This window comes from Malaya genurostris, chromosome 2 (assembly GCF_030247185.1).
Source record: "Malaya genurostris strain Urasoe2022 chromosome 2, Malgen_1.1, whole genome shotgun sequence".
Classification (NCBI taxonomy): domain Eukaryota; kingdom Metazoa; phylum Arthropoda; class Insecta; order Diptera; family Culicidae; genus Malaya; species Malaya genurostris.
The window spans coordinates 83,730,879-83,753,451 of record NC_080571.1 but is presented as its reverse complement, the minus strand read 5'-3'; the positions used below and the strand labels follow the sequence as shown (position 1 = coordinate 83,753,451).

The window sequence follows — 22,573 nt, the reverse complement described above, 5'->3', positions numbered from 1 at the left end:
GTGAATGAAATGTTATTGTGGATTCGTCTAATCCTTGTTTAAGATTTGAGAATGCTTCGTGCTCCGCGGTGATATCGACTTTAAATAATTTTCAATATTCTTAACAAAAATACTGTAACAGTTTGGATCTTGCAGGCTTGGGCGAAGTCTAGCGGCTCTGGATATTCCCTGAAGCTTTTCACCCATTGATAGGAATAGAATCTGTGCGCGTTTAGCTGGATTGTGTATGTTTGAAAGAGATGCGACAATTTCGAAACGGTCTATGAATTTGTTCCATTGTTCCCACATTTTGTTAGCGGGAACATCGTTTGGAAAAGGGTGAATGTGTTCCCATCTAATGCTTGCTGTACCTGATGATGTATCTGTCTTATCACTTTCGATGTTCCAGTTGTGATCATCCTCATACAATGTTGAAGTATATACTCCCAGCGGTTGATATGAATTTACTGCCCGTGTCAGAGTATTCAATGTTTTTTTTCCATAAGCTCCATTCTAGTTTTGTAGTCTTTTTTTATTCTTGTTTGTTAACGAATTTCCGTTGCGCTTCTCGTTAATAGAGTAATTATTTAATGTTTCGTGGTTAACAATTTCGCCGGATAATTGTACAGGCGACCAATCAATAGACGATTCATTGTCATCTTCCGAATCGTACTCGGGTGCTCGTACATATTTTCCCGCCATTCTGAATTAGTAAGAAATAAAGATATACCTAATGCATAAACTATTTGATTTTAATATCTCTTTTTAAATAAAATATCAAAATAATAACAAATATCTTCAGCAGACGTCCCGATCCGCGCTGAAATATCTCACGGCCGTCCCGGTCCGCGTCAATTTTTTTTTCAACGGTCGTCCCGATCCGCACTAAAAATTCTAACGGCCGTCCCGGTCCGTGTCCATTTTTTTTCAGCGGTCGTCCCGATCCGCACTAAAAATTCTCAGGAATCATAGCCGCGATATTTATTTGCCGACGTATAATTTAAGTTGCTTTATTTTCTTACCTATTTTTTTCCGTTTTGCTTGAGGAAAATTTCTTCTGTCAATTTGCTATGACGATCAAATCAACTTGCTTGACGACAGTAAAACAAAATTTCTTGTAAGTCTTTTTTTCAAATTTATAAAGGCGCTTTGTGTGCTTCGTAAATTCGTAAATTATACTAACCGGCTCCTGACAGGATTCGCCAATGTGTAGTTTCTGAATTCCAAGTTTGGTCCTTTCAATCCAATCTTGCTGTGAAGAGAAACGCTCCGTTCTTTCTTGTATCCAATAATGTAATGAGGGTGTGAAGTCTCAAACGATTGCTGTGATTGAGATAAACTGGTTGCTAATGATTGTGGAATGAAGTAACACGTGGTAACCGTGTTGTGGTCTGGTACCACACAGCCAGCTTGGAACCGGATCACTCCGCATTTTCCAGGTGTTCGTGCACAACGTATTTTCTTCTATCGACTTCCGTTTGACGTTATTTTTGAACGGAGATCGACTACTTGGATCAAACTTGTGCCAATTCTTCTCTAATAGAAGTGCCAATGATTTTCGATATTCAAGCTTGCCTTTAGTGGGATTTTCAAATTCATATCATCATTGCATTACCCGTATTTCGCATTTGTTTTTTTTTGCAGGTCGCTCTGGGCTGGATGGGAGATCGAAAGTCGGTGAATGCCACCCTTACCTACGCGATATGCATGGGATTGTGTGGATTGGTGACCGCTTTGGTTCCATTATTTTCGGACTACATCGTAAGTTGCAGCTTTGGGATGGTTTTTGTGTTAGTTGGTAAATTATATGATCGAATGTTTCGTCTTTCATCGTAGAGCCTATCTTGTTTGGCTGGTGCATTTGGACTATTCATTGCAGCAAACTATTCACTGACAAGTATTATTTTGGTAGAACTAATTACACTGGAACGTTTCACGAACGCTTACGGGCTGCTACTGCTGGTGCAGGGAGTGGCCAATTTGGTTGGACCACCGTTGGCTGGTGAGTGTGATTCGGTTTTTTTTTATTGTTCCCCTTAATCCGAGGTTCCGTTCCGTTTCTAGGCTGGATTTCGGATTACACCGAAGACTACAATCTGTCGTTCTATCTGGCTGGATTATTTATCAGTCTGTCCGGTTTGCTGCTACTGATACTACCCGCTATCGGACGGTACAAGAAGTTCAACCAACGGCGCGAATCCAAGAGCAAGAATGCTACATACGATTGCTACGGGATGAGTAATTTGACGGTAAAGAGCTTTATTATTTTTTTTTGTTATACTGTCATGATCATCTAGCGTGCCATGCATGATTTGATAATACTAGGCAACTAAAATTAACTACAAGTGTCTTCCTAAAATCATTCCACTAGTGGGAACGCTTGGTCATTTGTTCGACATATTACTTAGTCACAAATGCTTGCAATCAGTTCCACCTAATAAGTCGACATTTCTATTTCAGCAGCTTTCGCCGACGGCAGGTAAAAGCAAACTGAACGGCACAGCCGGGTTACTCACCGACTGTTTCGTTCAGGAAAAGCTAGCAAAAGATGGCGCCAGTGTTTAGTAGCTTTCCAACTACGGTACTCTCTATGTTGCTGATAGATCCAGTACTGGGATGGGGAGGAATGCGAACTTGTAGTGAACTGATGAGAGCCCGAATGATTTTTGTTGAGCGGTGTTTTTTTTAATTTTCGTACAAATATGCAAACAGTGATAGTGTTAAACCAGTTCAGCTCGGTTCTAGTTGGACGTATTCTTTGAAGTGTACGTTTTAGTTTAAACTTTGTAAGAAATTATTAACTTTGTTTCGGTTTTACGTGACTGTTTTAGTAGTACTAGGTTTTTGTTTCAGTCCGACTGGTTCAGGATAGTGAATTCAGTTACGTTTGATTCTTAGACTAACTTTAAAAATAAACGAAATAAATTGGAGGATCTTAGAAACTTTAAATTCTAACCTAGGTATTCCAATGAGATATAATCCATACCGAATATTCTGATCAACATCCTTCCCGCTGATGATTCTAAACCTGTAAACTGATCGAAAACAAAAACGAAATAATAATTACCTAGAATAATAGGACTTTTCCTTCAATCGCAATTTAAAGTATTTTCACGGGAGAAAAAAATCGTATGTTACACGGTTAGGTGTTAGCTTATCTAACAATTTTAGAGTGCAGCAAATTCAAAGTTTCTTCCACCTATCCAGTTCATATTCATTTTCGTCTAGTTCTGTCAGTAAAGCACTCGCCAAACATTGGTTTGAAGGGTCAGTTTTGGAATCTCGTTTCCGCTTTTTATAAAACTGATCACAAACCAATCAGAGGCGATTTTCCTGACAAGATGATATTTTATACGTACTTTGTCTAGTTTGTGTTCACAATATCGCAATTATTTCGCATTGCTCCTACTAAGAGAACCATTTAACGTTGTCATTTAACTCCTCAACACACTCTGCGTCCGAAGAGAAAAACCAAACTGTTAGTTATTTAAATCGAATTAAAATCATTTATGAACTTGAAGCTAAAAAGTTGCTAAAGTTTGGATGACTTTCAAACCAAAACGCGAAAATAGCGAGACAGAAAGACCCAATTTGACATATTTTCAATTGAACAATTGAAACAAGAAACCAAGATATTTAACCAATTTCTCAATAACTCAATAGTTATTTTGAATCCTCACTATAATTAATAGCAAAAGTAGTATTGTTCCTATATTTTTCATCTATCTTATATATTTGAATAAAAAACAAAACAGAAAACGAGGTATAACAAAGCATATATTGACACTGTGAAGTAAAGACAACATAGATTAGAAATGGTAAAATTTGCGAATCTGTAGCTGCCCGATTAATGAGAAGAGAACAAAATAAAAAAAAACTCAAATACACAATACAAAATGTAAAACAAATTTGTAGTAGACGTCAGTAAAGGCGGGTTTGAATGAAACAAAAAAAAAAAAAACAAACAAACATAAAAGAATATATTCATCAACTGTGATCATTTAGTAAGTATGTGAATATAATAATCAATTCAAGGAACAATTTGTCGTATGCGGTGAGACGAGAAACGATTTGTATTGTAAACACACACAAACACTCAAACACATCCAAGATCCGAGATCCTCGTTTAACAGCGCTCCTCCCAGAGTCCTAACCTTATTTCAGTTGAACCCAGAAAAAAAAAACAGACTAAATTACTAAATGCAGTAAACTAACCGATACAACCTACTAAACAGTGTGATTTTGCAACTGTGGAATGCTACTACGTACAGGAATGCTAGTTTTATGGAAGGTTATTAAAACAAAACAAAAAAAAAAAAAGATCGCGGAGACCGCACTGAGTTCAGGGAATGCCAAACCGATATGCATGACAGATCAGTTTGCTACTTTCTCTGATTGCTACTATAATAGGATTTATGACAAAGGCTCAAACCTCGTTTCTTCTGTTAGGAAAAGCGTAATAACCCCGATCTGATGAGACGGATGACTTTCTACGACCAATTGTAAATAATAAGTGATACAAAAGATGTGTATATAATTGTGATTGATTTAGTTCTGGGTAATGAGTATGAACATTTAGTTAGGAGTCAGTCTCTTGATTACCAATTTGCGTACACACTAGACACACGACCACGACACGGACATGGATCGGTTGAGTAGATTGAAGGAAGAAGAAGGATACGGCAACTCAGTAGACAAAGACACGGAGAGAAAGAGAGATGTATTAAAGAGATCGAAAAACCAATGATTTACACACCAATTGCAATTGACCACAGCGGCGGGAAAGAGTATAAGTAAACGATAATTAATTATATATATAATTAGAGAACAAATTTATGAAATTCAATTAAAGCTCGTTCAAACCGAAACCGGTTGTTTTATTCAGTTTTTTTTCTTTATGTTTATTATGCGCCGCAGAAGGACACCTGCGTTTTGTGGTTGAGGATGATTTAATTTAATATTGATTGATTCGGGTGTTCAGTTGGTAGTTGGGCCATCGATAGAATTTTTGAACATCGTTTTCATCAAATTTAAACATTGATTGGGTTTTCAATCTTTCATGGAATGTTCAGTGTTCGTAGGAATTGTGATTACGATTTCATACAGCAGTGATTTGGATCGATAAAACGTCACTAACTACCAAACCGTTGATCCGATACACATAGGTTATTTTCTCATTCACAAAAATATACCTCGTGCCTTGATTATAATAAGAAAAGTACAAAGCCTACCATGCTAAAAGTTTATTTCAACAACTTTTCACCTTTTTTTATAAATATATAAAAATAGTATTAGAATTCGCTCAAACTTTAGAAAAATATTCCGAGGCCAAATGTCATATACCAATCGATTCAGCTCGACGAACTGAGCAAATGTCCGTGTGTTTGTATGTGTGTGGGAATTTTAAAATGAAAATTCCGGTTCTTTTTTATCATAAGGTACCTGTGCCAAGTTTGATAGCAATCGGTAGAGTAGTTCCGGAGTTTAACCATTACAAACATGGAATGCTTCTATGGTCTTCAAAAAGTATCGATTCTCGTCAAATTAGATAATCACCCTCATTCTTGTTTACGTCCGTATCCGCTATACGACGAACGGGTACTTTCGAACGAATACGAATAAGCCATTCTTGTTTTCACTCGAATGAATTCGAACGCGACTCGTTTGCCACAAAATATTCAAATATCAGTAAACTTCTTCAAAAAAATGCTAAGCATTGATGAAATCAGTCCAATTCTTGTGATTAACCATATGCGAAACGCTAGAATGTATGCCATTTTAGCTTCAAACGAAACGTGTATTCGAACATCATTCGTACGAACGAAAAGTCGCATTCTCGTTTACGGACGCATAGACAAAATGCCGTGGTTTCGATTCGTCAGTTTAATGTTGCGAATCAACCGTTCGAACACATTGAAAAACCATTCAGCAATAGCCGTTCAACCGAGAAGGTTGTGTATAGAAGCGTACAGTTTAATAACGCTGGTTAGTTTACACGCGTTAAATACGACAACGGTTGAACTACAGGTAGAAACCTGTTGGCAGCAGCCGTTAAAACGTATAGTCGTGCTGCATAAGAGAGCCCTAGTGCTGGGCCAAGCTGGTGAAGGAAACAACAAAGGGCGTTTCCCAAGCTCTACCCAGGCCACAATATACAGCCACAAGTGCTGAGCAGGAGAGTGCAAAGGCACATTGAAGAAGAAGAGTGCAAAGGCACACAGAAGCAGGAGAGTGCAAAAGCACACCGGTGCGAAGGCACTTCGGTGCAGAAGCATATCGGTGCGGAGCACAAGGAAGAAGGAGACAAGACAACTCGGTCTTTCTACTGCCATACAACACGCAGGTATACACCGGTGACCTGCGCTGGTTGCAGCTGGCGAAGACAAAAGTAAATCGGAAATCGAGTGGTGCTGGATGTCAGGTAGCAGTAGCATCACATCCAACAATCAGCCTCCAACAAGAACATCTAGAGCAACGAGGATCTACACGGCAGTGCAACGGAGATAGACAACAATTTCAAGGTAGAAGTTTTTTCTTTTCTTTTTGATTGAGTACTGTGCAGTGTTGGTTTCATTTTTTATTTTAAAGTTTGATTAAAAATTTTAATGTGATGGATGAATCCATGGACGTAAATCCTAGCATGAATCCGATACCCCCACGAACGAAAAAATATCAGGAGAGCTCTTCTGGGCCTTGGATAGTCTTTTTTAGACGTATATCAAAGCCATTAAACATTTACCAAATTTCTAAAGGTTTGACATCACGATACTCTTCAATCAAAGAGATCATAAAAGTAAATAACGATAAAATTCGTGTTGTGGTAAATAATTTGAAACACGCGAATGATATTGTCTCTTCGGAACATTTCATTAAAGAGTATAAAGTTTACATACCCTCCAAAGATGTCGAAATTGACGGTGTTGTTACCGAAGCGAGTCTTTCGGTAGATGATTTACTCAAGCATGGTGTTGGTCGTTTCAAGAACTCTATGCTTGAGGGTGTGAAAATACTGGAGTGCAAACAACTGTACTCAGTAGTTTATGAAGAGGGAAAAAAAGTTTATCGCCCATCAAAATCGTTTCGAGTGACATTTGCCGGATCTGCGTTGCCGTCCCATGTCTATGTCGATAAAATTCGCCTCCCTGTTCGGCTTTTTGTTCCAAATGTAATGAATTGTACGAACTGCAAAAAATTCGGACACACAGCTACTTACTGTAGCAATAAACCAAAATGTATTAAGTGTGAAGGACCTCATAAAGATAATGATTGCAACAAGGAAATTGAAAAATGTATTTATTGTGGGGAAAGTCCTCATGAGGATATTTCAGTATGCACTGCATTTAAAGTGCACAAAGACAAAATTAAGCTTTCTTTAAAAGCACGGTCTAAGCGCACATATGCAGAAATGCTTAAAACGGTCATTGATGTCCCCCCTTTGGAAACCGAAAACGGGTTTTCAAATCTAGAGGAAACAGAGGACTCTGACTCTGACGAAAATAGTGAAGGTAATTCGTTTATCACTACCCAAGGGTCAGTTAAGAGAAAGAAGTCTTCTTCCAAATTACCAAAAAAGACACCTAAAGTTTCATCTTCAAAAAAAGATCCCCGTGTTAAACAAAAAAAGTCAAAACCAAAGACTGTGCCTCCTGGTTTGTCAAATTCACAAACCAATCCAGGACAGCAAAGAAAAAGGTAATAATCCTGTGGGCTCCATTTCACAGCCACCAACAGGATTACTGAAGTTTTCGGAAATTGTTGAATGGATTTTCTCAGCATTCAATATATCTGAACCCTTAAAGACCCTCATAATGGCTTTCCTTCCAATAGCTAGAAATTTTTTGAAGCAGTTATCAGCTCAATGGCCAATTGTCTCAGGTTTTGTATCCTTTGATGGATAATTTATCACCCGCCGCAAATGATACAATCACTGTCCTGCAGTGGAATTGTCGAAGCATCATGCCAAAACTTGATTCATTTAAAATTTTATTGCATAGTCAAAAATGTGATGTATTTGCTTTATGCGAAACATGGCTTACTTCAAACATAGCTTTAAATTTTAATGATTTTAACATTATACGTCTCGATAGAGACTCTCCGTATGGTGGAGTGCTTTTGGGAATTAAGAAAAGCTGTTCCTTTTATAGATTAAACATCCCTTCAACTTCTAGTATAGAAGTTGTTGCTTGCCAAATAAACATTAAAGGCAAAGATATTTGCATAGCTTCGGTTTATATTCCTCCAAAAGCACAAGTTGGACAGCGACAGCTTAATGAAATGGTTGAAGCCCTTCCTGCTCCACGATTGATTCTGGGGGATTTAAATTCGCACGGAATGATGTGGGGTTCCGTTTACAATGATAGCAGATCATCTTTAATACAAAACATTTGTGACAATTTTAGCATGACGGTATTAAATATGGGCAGCATGACACGGATCCCAAGACCTCCTGCACGCCCAAGTGCATTAGATCTATCTCTTTGCTCAACATCAATTCGACTAGATTGCACCTGGAAAATATTGCCTGATTTACACGGTAGCGATCATTTACCAATCATCATCTCAATTAGCTGTAACAAATGTATTGCTAATTCAGCTAGTATTCCATATGATTTGACAAAAAATATCGACTGGATTAAATACCAAAGTAGAATCTCTAGTATTTTGAATTCAATGGAAGAGCTCCCTCCACTTGAAGAATATGACTTCCTCATTTGTTCGATTCTGGAGGCAGCAGAACAATCCCAAACTAAACGCTTTCCTGGGCCAACGACTAACAGAAGGCCTCCCAACCCCTGGTGGGACAAAGAGTGCTCAGAGGCTAAACTCGCAAAACAAAATGCTTGCAAGACGTTTCTAAAACGGGGAGGAGGAACTCCTCAGAATTTTGAAAAACTTATGGTGTTAGAAACCAAGTACAAGAGCATACTTCGAGCCAAAAAATGTAGCTATTGGAGACATTTTGTCGAAGGTTTGTCAAGAGATACCTCAATGAGCACTCTTTGGAACACGGCCAGACGAATGAGGAATCGTAACGTGGGCAATGAGAATGATGAATACTCGAACCGATGGATATTTGACTTTGCTAGGAAAGTTTGCCCAGATTCTGTTCCTACGCAGAGCATTATACGGGAATCTCCTCCAAATAATGGTTTTATTAATAACCCATTTTCAATGATGGAATTTTCTATAGCACTCTTGTCTTGTAACAATAACGCCCCTGGGTTGGACAGAATTAAATTCAACTTGGTGAAGAATCTGCCCGACCTCGCAAAAAGACGTTTGTTGGAATTGTTCAACAAGTTTCTTGAGCAAAATATTGTTCCGCCTGACTGGAGACAAGTGAAAGTTATCGCCATTCAAAAGCCGGGGAAACCAGCTTCCAATCACAACTCATATAGACCCATTGCCATGTTGTCCTGCATCAGAAAATTGTTCGAAAAAATTATTCTACGAAGTCTCGACACTTGGGTCGAGACGAACGGTTTGTTGTCAGATACTCAGTTTGGCTTCCGTAGAAATAAAGGGACGAATGATTGCCTTGCATTACTTTCGTCTGACATCCAAATTGCCTTCGCTCAAAAGCAACAAATGGCATCTGTATTTTTAGACATTAAAGGAGCATTTGATTCAGTTTCCATTGATGTTCTTTCAGACAAGCTCCACCAACATGGACTTCCAGCGGTTATAAATAATTATTTGCACAACCTTTTGTCAGAGAAGTGCATGTATTTTTCACATGGCGATTTGGCAACATTCAGAATTAGCTACATGGGTCTCCCGCAAGGCTCATGCCTCAGTCCGCTCCTCTATAATTTTTACGTGAATGACATTGACAGCTGTCTAGTAACCCCATGTACACTAAGGCAATTGGCAGATGATGGCGTGGTTTCAGTTACTGGGCCCAAAGCTATTGATCTGCATAAACCATTGCAAGATACCTTAGATAACTTGTCCGTTTGGGCTGTTCATCTTGGTATCGAATTCTCTGCGGAGAAAACAGAGTTAGTCGTCTTTTCAAGAAAGCATGATCCCGCGCAGCTTCAGCTCCATATGATGGGAAGAATGATCCAACAGGTTTTAACTTTTAAATACCTCGGGGTGTGGTTCGATTCCAAATGCACGTGGGGAGGACACATTAGGTATCTGATAACGAAATGCCAACAAAGAGTAAATTTTCTTCGAACAATAACAGGATCTTGGTGGGGTTCTCATCCGCAAGATCTAATAAAATTGTATCAAACAACGATACTTTCAGTGATGGAATATTGATGCGTTTGTTTTCGTTCCGCTGCAAACTCTCATTTTATCAAACTTGAGCGAATTCAGTACCGTTGTTTGCGATTTGCCTTAGGCTGCATGCACTCGACACATACAATGAGTCTTGAAGTTCTGGCGGGAGTTCTTCCATTAAAAGATCGATTTTGGGAGTTTTCATCACGCCTGCTAATAAGATGTGAGGTGCTGAATCCCATGGTAATTAATAATTTCGAACAACTAGTCGAGCTTCGATCTCAAACAAAATTTATGACAGTATATTTTAACCATATGTCACAGGAAATCAACCCTTCAAGATATATTCCTATCCGTGTCAGCATCCTAAGTGCCCCTGACTCAACTTTATTTTTCGATACATCCATGCAGCGTGAAGTGCGTGGAATCCCGGATCATCTACGCTCGACGGAAATCCCAAAAATATTTTCAAGTAAGTTCAGGCATATTGACTCTGAGAAAATGTTTTACACGGACGGATCGCGAATTGAAGAAGCGACAGGGTTTGGTATGTTCAACAATAATGTTTCGGCCTCATTTAGGCTTCAAGAACCTGCATCTGTTTATATAGCAGAGCTAGCAGCAGTTCATTATAGTTTGAGTGTAATCGTCACATTATCTCCAAACCATTATTTCCTCTTCACAGATAGTCTGAGTGCAATTGAAGCCATTCGCTCAATCGCTGCTGGCAAAAATGAACCGTTTTTCTTGGGTAAAATAAAACAGTGTCTGAACGACATATTGAATAATAATTATCTAATCACTATAGTCTGGGTCCCGGCTCATTGCTCCATTCCAGGCAATGAAAGAGCCGATAATTTAGCCAAACGTGGTGCTATTGAGGGTGAAATTTATGAGCGACCGATTGCTTTCAACGAATTCTATAGTTCGTCTCACCAAAGAACACTTGCCAGCTGGCAAGCATCTTGGGATAAAGATGATCTGGGTCGGTGGATGCACTCAATTATTCCGAAAATATCGACAAAGGCATGGTTCAGGGGACTGGATGTGAGTAGAGATTTCATTCGTGTGATGTCTAGACTCATGTCCAATCACTACACGTTAGATGCACATCTCCTTCGAATTGGGCTCTCCGAGACTAATCATTGTGCTTGCGGAGAAGGTTATCGGGATATTGATCATGTCGTTTGGACATGCGTGGAGTATCGTGATGTCAGATCTCAACTAATAAATTCTTTGCGTACCCAAGGTAAACTATCCAATATCCCAGTTCGAGACATTCTTGCTTGTCGTGACCTTTCATACATGAAACTTATTTATCATTTCATAAAGAAAATTGGAGTTTCCATTTAATAAAGGCCCCTTTTAAGACTTAGTTCTGATCCCAGCTGCGTCCATGAGTTCAACCAATAGCTAAATTAGAATAAAAATTATGTAATGATACAAACAAACTCGAAACAGTTTATGAAATTATCAACAAAATGTCTGAAAATAACAGCTTATTTTATAATTTATAGAAGTTAATCGTTTGGTTCAAATAATATTTCCGAGTAGATTTCATAATTAATGACGAGTTACCTAAGATGATATTTAAGCTATAAGAGAATATGTTTTAATAAATTCAAAACGTTGTGACTATGTTAGAATTAAATTAGGATAAGAATATTATGTAAAAGTGATGCTACGGCGAAGAAAAACTTATGTGAACTGCCTTAAGAAATAAACGTATTTATGGAAAAAAAAACACATTGAAAAAAGTTTAACCGATTTCTAACAAAATTATTTTCGAATCTAAAGGTGATTTGTAATCAAATCATAAATTTGTGTTTTGCATAAAACATTTAGAAAGCATAGCAGTATAGTAAAATACTGTTTTTTTGGCGTGTCTTTGAATATATGCGAGGTTCAAAGTTTTTACGCATCAATTTTAAATCTATTAAGTACTTTATGGAAAATACGCCATGGGTAAGCATGCTTTATTTTATATTAAATGCGTGATTTTACCAATGTAATAAATAAGTAGGCTATCGAAAACATGACAAAATTGCAAGAAAAATGCAACATATATTTCGCAGATACTACTGATCGGACTGCTATTTTAAATGTTTTTTTTTACTTTGCATGAAGTTTAATTTGAAAATTTCATTTACCGACATGAATGAAATTGGTCCTGAGTACGATATTTATTTCTTATGTAGCATTCGTCACTTCCTTGATGCTTGGAATCTTCCTTAAAAAACTACCTGCGCTACCGATCCTTCTTTTGCACAGGAATCGCGTACGTACACGTTCGAGTGAAAACAAGAATGGCTTGTTCGCATTCGTTCGAAAGCATGTGTTCGTCGAATAGTCAATACGGGCATAAGCGAGCATGATGATACAAAATCAGCGAAAAAAACAAGTCAAATAACAAATGATAGCAAAGATTTTTATTTACAACTCAAATCTGTACCAGAACTGATAATTTAAAGTTGGATGGGCGTTGTTTTTATGCATGTACGATGTTTAAAAGTGTGATTGATTCGAACGTAAACGGGAATACGAATTTGATATACTTTCGAACGTATCGCATACGGCCGTAAACAAGAATGAGGGTAAATTTTTTTAATGACCGCCACTGTTGAGGACAACAACATCTGAATTTCGACTGATAATTCGATCTTCGAAGACTGTGCGCAGAAGATCGATCATAGCGTTGGCTGTGTGGCACGGAGCGCCGTATTGTTGGAACCGAATGGTGTCCAAGTCTTCCTCTTCAAGTAACGGGAAGAACCAATCGCTAATCATGGCGCGGTAGCGCTCGCCATTGACCGTGGTGGCGGCTCCTGCCTCATTTTTGAAGAAAAATGGCCCAATGATGCCGCCAGACCTAAATCCGCACCAAACCGTCACTCTCTGAGGATGCATCGGCTTCTCCGGGTTTTCCGTCCCCCAGATGCGACAATTTCGCTTATTAACATACCCGCCGAGATGAAAATGTACCTCATCCGAGAAGATGATTTTTTGGCAAACACATTCCGCAACGTTATCATGATTTTTAAAGTAAAACTGCACTATTTTCACGTGTTCCTCAAGCGTATACACAACCATTTTCGTTCAGCGGAAGGATAAAACTAAGTTTCTGTCAAATCAGAAGTGACATTAGGGTAACCAATGTCGAAATAACCGCTAGTTAAAAAAAAAGTTACATGGCGACCATGTATATATAGATAGATGTTGAAATGAATGATTTTTGAGAAGATAAATTTCGATTTTACTTAGAATTAAAAAGGTCTTCAGTTTCATTTCCCGCAATTTAAAACATAATCGCAATTCTAGTTTTGATATCTAATTTTATTATTCACGGTGTTCGGTTTTTTGATTCACAAACGGAAATCTTGATTCACATTTTCATGCGCAAAATGGGCTTATTTTCACCTCTGCGATATGCTCTAATCACATGTTAGTAAAGAAATACTCTAAAAAGTGCCTCATATTCAAAAATTTTAACCTATACAGTTCGAATTATACAAAAATCTTTGGTGTTGTGGTAACCGTATATGTCACGGAATATTGTTAATTCAACAATAAACACGGTTTTTGTTTACCTCAAGGTATTGCCCTTGTTACTGGTGTCACTACATGCTGAAAACCAAGTGAAGTGACTGTGACCCTTATTATGGGTATCACTTCACGGTGAAAATCAAGTGAAGTGAATGTAGGTCCTTATTACGGAAGTCGCTTCAGAGACAAAAGTAATTCTTGTAAAAAACTTGATGTCATTATGAAAATCACGCCATCAAAATTTTGTTGAAAAAAAATAGTTTTTTCCACCACAGTGATCACTTCACTATGCGTGATACTGGTAATAGGTAAAATCAATTGAAGTGACATGTAAGTGAAGTGAGTGTGAAAGCCATTGTACCTAGACAATACGACTTGCAACAGGGTAAAGTGGAGTGAGTTGTCACTTTGGGAGTGTGGCCATATTTTTGAGTTTGTAGTTATAGAAGTGCTCTAGAGTTATGAGTGTCATTGTGAATTCACCTCACCTCGTGAGACGACAACAAAAAGGTAAGAAAAAGTCGCGAATTATAGTTTATCTGTACATTTTTATAACCGATAGTATATTGTTAGTTACTTTGCACTGACCGCAATATTTTTTTTGGGTCGCGTAAAAGATTTTTTTTTAATTTTTTTCCCCTCTATGGGCTGCTCTGGCCGAGGGGGATTTTTTCGGGTCGCGTAAAAGATGGTATTTTATTCGAAATCTCAAAATAAATACCTAACATAGTAGAACGTTGTCGAAGATAATTTTTCAATCACAGGCAAAGTTTTTTTTTCATCGTCATTTTCAATTAAGCGGCGCCTATACCTAGAAATCGGTAGAGACGCCGTACAGAAATTATGGGAAACATGCTTTCATTGTGAAACGCGTGAAGTAAGATGGGTCTAATACTCAAAAAATGAATTTTTAGTTTCTTATTTATGCAGAATGTCCACCCAATACAAAAAAAAGGCTAGTGTAATGCTGTATCTGTGATCACCCGAAATTTTGATGTGTAGCACATCTTTATTTTCTATATATGTTAGGGGTGCAAATCAGAAACTCAAAGAAAAATACACGTAGAAATGTGGTCAGGTTTCGAACACTTACAGCTCAGTCTATTTGGTACCAATTATTATTATTATTTCATCATTTGATTGGAAATATTTCTATGTTTTTGATTTGAATGTATCAAGCCACGTATTTTCAATTATAAATGATTGAAATTTTGATTAGTAGCGAGCAGTGTCCTATTTTGTCTGCTAAAAATCTGCGGCATACAAGATTTCCCTGCCATAGACGACGGTTTTGAAGGAGTAAGCGATATATCAATAGGAAAGCATCGCTCTGATTGGTCAATCGATGAAAAAGCGTTTCAGTCCTACGCGTAGCATGCTAGAGGTTGGTTGTTGATAGACAGCAAGACAAAAAGTGCCATAAAACGATTTGAAGCTGATCTTGTGTCATGCGAGTTCGGATGAAATTCCATCTTATGTCATTTTCCCCTGAGAAATTTGCAATCACCCCAGGGTAAATTTTGAGTGCCAAAGATTAATTTCTAATTTATATAAGATGAACTCGATTGATAATGAGAGAAAGTTTATCGCTTCAACCGAAATCGCAGAATGTAAGAGAAACTTAATGCTATAAAAATAACTTCTTGCATACAAAACTTGAACACAAGCTTAAATATCAAAATCGTATCGCAAGTATGTACAAAGATGTAATTGCATACATTTGGGATATTGGTGTATTTTCGTCGGCTATAAAACAAATACAAATCAAGATAAAGTTCAATCTAAGCAGACTCTCGTGCATTTGCGAATTCAAAAATGCGACTATTGATTGAACTGTTTGATTGTTCATAAATTTTGGTTGCCTTGTTCCACATCAATGGCTCGAATAACCCCATGGGGCTGATCCTTGTAATTTTCTTCTGATCGATTTGTCTTTAACACTAAGGGAAATCCTGTGATAAGTGTTCAAATTGTTGTAGTTGGAATATTTCTATAACAGGCAGCAGGGTTTTGTGGAACGTTTTGAATAGTCGAGTAGATGGCAGTAGTGTTTCCAACGTATACGGAAAACGGAAAATAAAAACTACCTGTTATTTGAGTTCTTTTTACTTAATTTTGAGTTCTTTTGAATCTTTTCTTCGTTCCTTCCATTGTTGTCAAAATACAAAGAGCAAAACCACCCAACAGCGAGAGTTTCGTTCAATAAGCCAAAATTAAGTAAACCGTACCAACTTGAAATTGAGTCAATACGACTTAACTGTAGAGTAAATATAACTTACCATTGAGTAGATATAACTAATCTTTAAGTATTTTTTTCCACGTGCCTTACGGAAACTACCTAGGGCCACTTTAATAAAAAATAGGTTATTGAACGGAACCCCCAAATTGGGTGGAATGTACTTAAAATTAGGTTGTTTTGCGGTTCCGTGTAGACATTCGTTTAGCAAAGCAAAGTCTTGGCATTACATTCCTTTTGTGGAATTTGGCCTTTCTGTTTCAACAGACTTCGTAGCCGATTTTTAGTGTACAGAATCATTGCATGGCTAGTACTATGGATCCTACTGATACGTTTTGTAGATAGTTAACTTCGTACGACGGCGAATTTTGCTCGATCGAAGCGTCCTGCGCCGTCCAAAGTAAGCACGATTTCCTGACAGTATGCGTCTCTGAATTTCTCTGCTGGTGTCATTATCGGCAGTCACCAGTGAGCCCAAGTACACGAACTCGTCGACCATTTCGATTTCATCACCACCAATCAGAACTCGTAATGGGTGGCTGACGTTAGGCTGACATTCGTTTAGCCAACTCTAATTTTCCCAAGTATTTTATGAATAAAATAATACTTAATTTATTCAGGGATTAGCCTAATTTTGTGTTTAGGGCACATAACCGTTTTGAAATTTAAGACGAAACGTAAACAAATTACTCGCTGACGTAATAGGGTATACTTTGCGCCATAGTTAGGTCTCAAGAAGCATCGCGTCAACTGACATGAACGAGTTGCGAAGTCACGCCCATGACTACGCCTCCCACCACGAATATTGATAGACGGTGACGATATCGAAGTGGTTGACGAGTTCGTGTATTTGGGCTCACTGGTGACCGCCGATAATGACACCAGCAGAAAAATTCATAGACGTATTTTGGCAGGGAATCGTGCGTACTTTGGACTCAGAAAAACCCTCCGATCGAGAAAAGTACGCCACCGCACGAAATTGACCATCTACAAAGCGCTAATTAGACCGGTTGTTCTCTATGGCCACGAGACCTATGTTGGCAGAGGACCAACGCGCCCTCAGTGTTTTCGAAAGAAAGGTACTGAGGACCATCTATGGCGGAGTGCAGATGGAAGACGGAACGTGGAGACGGCGTATGAATCACGAATTGCAACAGCTGCTAGGAGAACCACCTATCGTACGGACAGCTAAAATCGGACGTCTACGATGGATTGGGCATGTCATAAGGATGTCGGACGACAGCCCAGTGAAAATGGTTCTTGAATCTAATCCGACTGGTACAAGAAGAAGAGGAGCGCAGCGAGCAAGGTGGATCGATCAAGTTGAGGGTGATCTCAGAAGCATCCGTGCCTTGAGTGGCTGGCGACGAGCAGCCATGGACCGAGTTATGTGGAGACGTATTCTTGATACAGCAAAGGACACCCCAGGCCTATATCTGTTAGGTAAGGTAAGTGATAAGCATTCAAAAGAGCCTGAACTTGCAGAAATCGGTTTAACCATGTGCGAGAAAAAAGACCGGAAAAAAATCTTTAAAACCGACAAACACAGACATATTCCGTTCGGAAGTCGGGTTCTCCAGCAATGCTGTTACCTTTCTATAGAGAAAAGCAAAAATGAAACTGAAGTTTGGCAACCATCAACTCCGTAAAATCGTAGTAAAATCCTTTCAATGAACACATATTTAGGTCAACTGATTTCCGATTTTTTGATATCCAATGACAGGTCATAACAGCTTACGTAACAATGTTTGCTCAATACCAATAGAATATCAGTGAATTTACTAGCAGTATGAATCGCGAAAACGGGGATTCGAAATTCGGCTGCATAGCAAAAAGGGTACGTATAGGATCGAACGAAGCAAGCCTGGAAAGGGGCATTTCTATTCATCCGCGCACTCCGCATGCCCTTGATATAGAGCATAGCGTCCTGTGCGAGTGTAGTCAAAACAACAAAACAACAAAACAACAACACAACAAAAAAAAAAACTAAATATCGACGCGACGCCGGTTCCGGTTGCTATGCTAATTATACGATACGGTACCATCGCACACCTGGCACCGATTGGTTCGGTCAAAATTTCTGTTTGGAAAATTAAGAAGTTAAAAGTAAGAAGTAAGAAGTAAGAAGTAAGAAGTAAGAAGTAAGAAGTAAGAAGTAAGAAGTAAGAAGTAAGAAGTAAGAAGTAAGAAGTAAGAAGTAAGAAGTAAGAAGTAAGAAGTAAGAAGTAAGAAGTAAGAAGTAAGAAGTAAGAAGTAAGAAGTAAGAAGTAAGAAGTAAGAAGTAAGAAGTAAGAAGTAAGAAGTAAGAAGTAAGAAGTAAGAAGTAAGAAGTAAGAAGTAAGAAGTAAGAAGTAAGAAGTAAGAAGTAAGAAGTAAGAAGTAAGAAGTAAGAAGTAAGAAGTAAGAAGTAAGAAGTAAGAAGTAAGAAGTAAGAAGTAAGAAGTAAGAAGTAAGAAGTAAGAAGTAAGAAGTAAGAAGTAAGAAGTAAGAAGTAAGAAGTAAGAAGTAAGAAGTAAGAAGTAAGAAGTAAGAAGTAAGAAGTAAGAAGTAAGAAGTAAGAAGTAAGAAGTAAGAAGTAAGAAGTAAGAAGTAAGAAGTAAGAAGTAAGAAGTAAGAAGTAAGAAGTAAGAAGTAAGAAGTAAGAAGTAAGAAGTAAGAAGTAAGAAGTAAGAAGTAAGAAGTAAGAAGTAAGAAGTAAGAAGTAAGAAGTAAGAAGTAAGAAGTAAGAAGTAAGAAGTAAGAAGTAAGAAGTAAGAAGTAAGAAGTAAGAAGTAAGAAGTAAGAAGTAAGAAGTAAGAAGTAAGAAGTAAGAAGTAAGAAGTAAGAAGTAAGAAGTAAGAAGTAAGAAGTAAGAAGTAAGAAGTAAGAAGTAAGAAGTAAGAAGTAAGAAGTAAGAAGTAAGAAGTAAGAAGTAAGAAGTAAGAAGTAAGAAGTAAGAAGTAAGAAGTAAGAAGTAAGAAGTAACACAAGATTTGTCCTCGAAACAAATGTTTAGTACCTTTGTGCGAATTTCCCACTTCCACACTACTCTTCAATTTATAGTAACAAACGCCCAACCATCCAAAACCTCCAGTCCGTTTGAGTACAAAACTAAATGAAGCAATGCGAGGGGTTCCGCGTAGAGTGCATCCATTTTTAAATTCCTACCGACCAGTTCACCGGTAGGGGCCCGTTCCGTTCTGGCTTCGAAAACACAGCCGGTTCAGTCTACTGGCAGACCTTCGTCGGTGCAAACGTGAAATTTACCTCGAGAACGAAAATTCGACGCCACCACGATGGTTGCTCTGGGTGCTCCCCGTTCCACAGCGACCGCCGTCGCAACCCGCGGTCGGAAAGATTTTGTTTGAAAAGTGCAATGACACACCTAGCTACCGAATGCGCGAGAACCGCCGTCCGGGAGGCGGTAATACACCGTTCCACCGTAGGATTACTCGCTCGGTTCTGATTTCTCAACGCGGACTAAGCTGCTGTCCTGGAGGTGGCAAACGAGTCGTTGTGTGATCGATCAGAATTTTCTAATTTTCCTGTTTCAAGATGGAATACACGAAAGAATGAAACACGTTGATCTTTGATTCATCCCACAAACGAAAACAAACCCGGAGGAGTCGGTTTTCCGAAGCGTATCTCTTCGTGGCTGATAGCGGAGAATGCAACTTCGGTTTGTGGTGGTCCAAAATTCATTGAAAAAGTGCCTAAAAATAGTGACGACCAAAGGCAGAAACTAAAAGTGTTGTTCTCACCGTCAAAACCCGGTGCCGCTGTCGTGTGATATGTTGATCGTTCCAAAACCATAACGGAAAGTGTCGGAATAGGGAAATGCTATGTTATTTATGTTTAGTGATGTGAACAAGCATAGCAAAAAGTGTTGAATGTGTTCTGGCCTCCAGCTTTGTTTCGTTCGAAGTTCAAATCATTCACGCGTTTTAGGGAGCAGGTCTGGATCGTGGAGGTTCTATACGTTTATTGCCCACTTTCTGTGTTCTGGTTGACCGATTAGGGTCTGGTTCAGTGACTAGGAATGTGATCGTAGGAGTGTTTTTATATTGCGACATACATTGTGATGATGAAAATTAGCACACACCTGGCTGTTTGCTGATGAGCCTAAGGATAGAACCTAAATATATTGTCTCTCATTTAGTTTTTTAAATTATTTTTATTGGTTAGGTACCTACTTTGCATGGATGAACACATGTGACAGGTGTGAGGTACTCCGTTATGGTGATCAAATAGGTTTCGTTCTCAACTCACCAGTGCCTAACAGTTCAATATTTGCTGAATTGTAGAAGCATGTTTAGTTTGAACTACTATGCACAGATCAGTCGGAGAAGAGACGTGGAAGAAAGATGTGTAATTTCATTACCATTAAACAGTGACATTGCACAGTAGTTTGAATCGATATAAACGTGAACTTAATTCTCTAGCTTCTAAGCTGTTGATCCAATACACACAGTTTGTTTGGAGAACTTTCACAAAAATATACCTCATGATTTGATTGTAATAAAAAAATGTGCGAAGCCTACTATGATAATGTTAAGATGCATTTGCTCCTTAAGCAAACCTTCCAGTTTTCGTATCGAAGGTCGAATTTTGCACTGCCTAAAGTCAACAACAATTGTATTCTTTCGTGTCGTCGGTAGCTTTTGTTCGTTTGGTTCACTCATTTTCGAGGTCTATTGTTCACTACACAATACTGTACTTGGTTTCTTCTGTCCCCATCGTAAGCGGTTTTGTTTTATCGACTGACTTGGATGAGACGTAAAACCGAACTGATGAAATGAAAACGAGTTGAATACAATAAAATGGGTATTGTAAGAAATTGTTTATTTTCTAAGTAACTGTCATTTATAATGCTAATAATGTCCAATTCTGTTGAGTTCAATGCATTGAAGTTGCTGAAGCAATAAAGCCTGGCTGTGTGATATCGTATAACAGGTATTATTTTAGATTGTAGCAATTTTTATAGCAAAATTATAACTTCATTATTGACAAGCTACTGAATGAAATACAAACCAAGTATTATCGTGATACAAACAATGTTATAAACATTGAAAAACAACAGGCATATACATGGTTAGCAAGGTGGTCAATACATATACATATAACCTCATGTTAGTCATTCATAATTACTCATGATTTATAGCTCTAGTGTAAGAGTAATCAATAACAATAACAATAACGATTGAATTAGCATATATTCAAAGTGTGAAGGATTCAAAAATCCATTACGTCCAGTCTTTTTTACAAGCCAATATAATGAGAGGTAAACCCACTGCGTTCAATCATTGAAAAAAGTTCTTGTTTCTATGTGTCCGTTTTTCTTGGTATGCTTTGTGCGACGGTTCGTTCAACTGAAGCGAATAAAATTTTGCGCGCATTTTATGACGCTACATTTCACCTTAAAATCAACTTTTTGTACGTAACTTTTTTCTTAATTATTTTCAGTGTCTACTATGTTCGAGACAATTACTAAAAACGCAATATTACATATTTTTGTTGAAGACTGTGCACTTTTTGGCCTTTTCCTTAAAAAGTTATTTAACATTTAAACTTTAATATACACTAACTTTAACTACTAATAGGAAGCAGGGTCGTAGACCAAAAGGCACATTTATATACTTTTTGGAAAGCTTGAGTCAAGTAATATAAAGTTACGAAGTGTGTAGCGTGACCCTTTTAAATAGTATGAATGAGACAACAAAATATAGAGTACTTTTTTGAATATTTTCTTAAGAAAAACGTACATTAATTAAATTGTTTATCTTCATATCACGCGTTTTTTGTGATATCGGCCGATAAGTTACCAAGGCAACAACTTTTTCAAGAAATTGCAGTCGAGGTATAATAAAAAGAACATTAGTTTTAACACCAGACGAAAGAGAAAACTTTTCACTATAGCTTATTATTATGACTTACTCTCAGCGAGTACCGAGTCTTTCGGAATTCCTTGATAGGTGTCTTATTGAAGGTTATCACAAAAAATCACGACATATTACCGACTTCAGTAGAAAATGAAATAGAATTGCAGTAAGGTAACAGATTAGTTACAAATTCCCTAAAACCAAGTCTTAGTCTGTGCACATATTTATACTCAAGTTCTGGCATTTCTCTTTTAAAAAAATGTCTAGACTCATAATTTAGATAATTTGATTTGATACTTTACCGTGCACGCCTGTTTGTAACGTTGAACCACTCACGCATTTTATTGTAATATTATCATCGACCACATGGAACAGCATTTGTATTATCAACTAACTCTTTTGTGTTCTTAAAAATAATATGCAGTGCTGCTCTCACCAACACCAACAGTGCATATTTGGAGCAGGAAATTTGATATAAAGTTACTTAACTGTGCTTCACTTTTCAATATACTTTAAAAGTAAAACTAAGCGTAAATATAAATAAACGGTCATATTCATTGAAATTAATGTATTTCAATTTAGTTTCACATCGAGGATGGTTTTGAATCGTATTTTTTATTCAACTGATGTCCATTTCATAGTACTATTTATTTAGAAATCGTGTGAATTTCATTTTTTTTCAGTGTATGGCTTAATTCATAAGAACGTATTTGTTTTTAGGTGTACT

The 22,573-nt window shown here is 37.7% G+C and overlaps 1 protein-coding gene across 12 annotated transcripts in view; it reads left to right on the top strand.

The window, feature by feature from the left end:
• The window catches only part of LOC131430898 (uncharacterized), a 128,902-nt gene extending 124,958 nt beyond the window's left edge, over positions 1-3,944 (top strand). For 11 of the 12 annotated variants that reach the window (XM_058596156.1, XM_058596154.1, XM_058596155.1 and 8 more), the window contains 4 exons: positions 1,624-1,740; positions 1,816-1,981; positions 2,044-2,228; positions 2,440-3,944. In XM_058596156.1, the coding sequence (XP_058452139.1) occupies positions 1,624-1,740; positions 1,816-1,981; positions 2,044-2,228; positions 2,440-2,544 (573 nt within the window). In that variant the 3' untranslated portion in view covers positions 2,545-3,944. The remainder of the gene's footprint in view (positions 1-1,623; positions 1,741-1,815; positions 1,982-2,043; positions 2,229-2,439) is intronic. The other variant, XM_058596161.1, reaches the window with a different exon arrangement.
• The last annotated feature ends 18,629 nt before the right edge of the window (positions 3,945-22,573 follow it).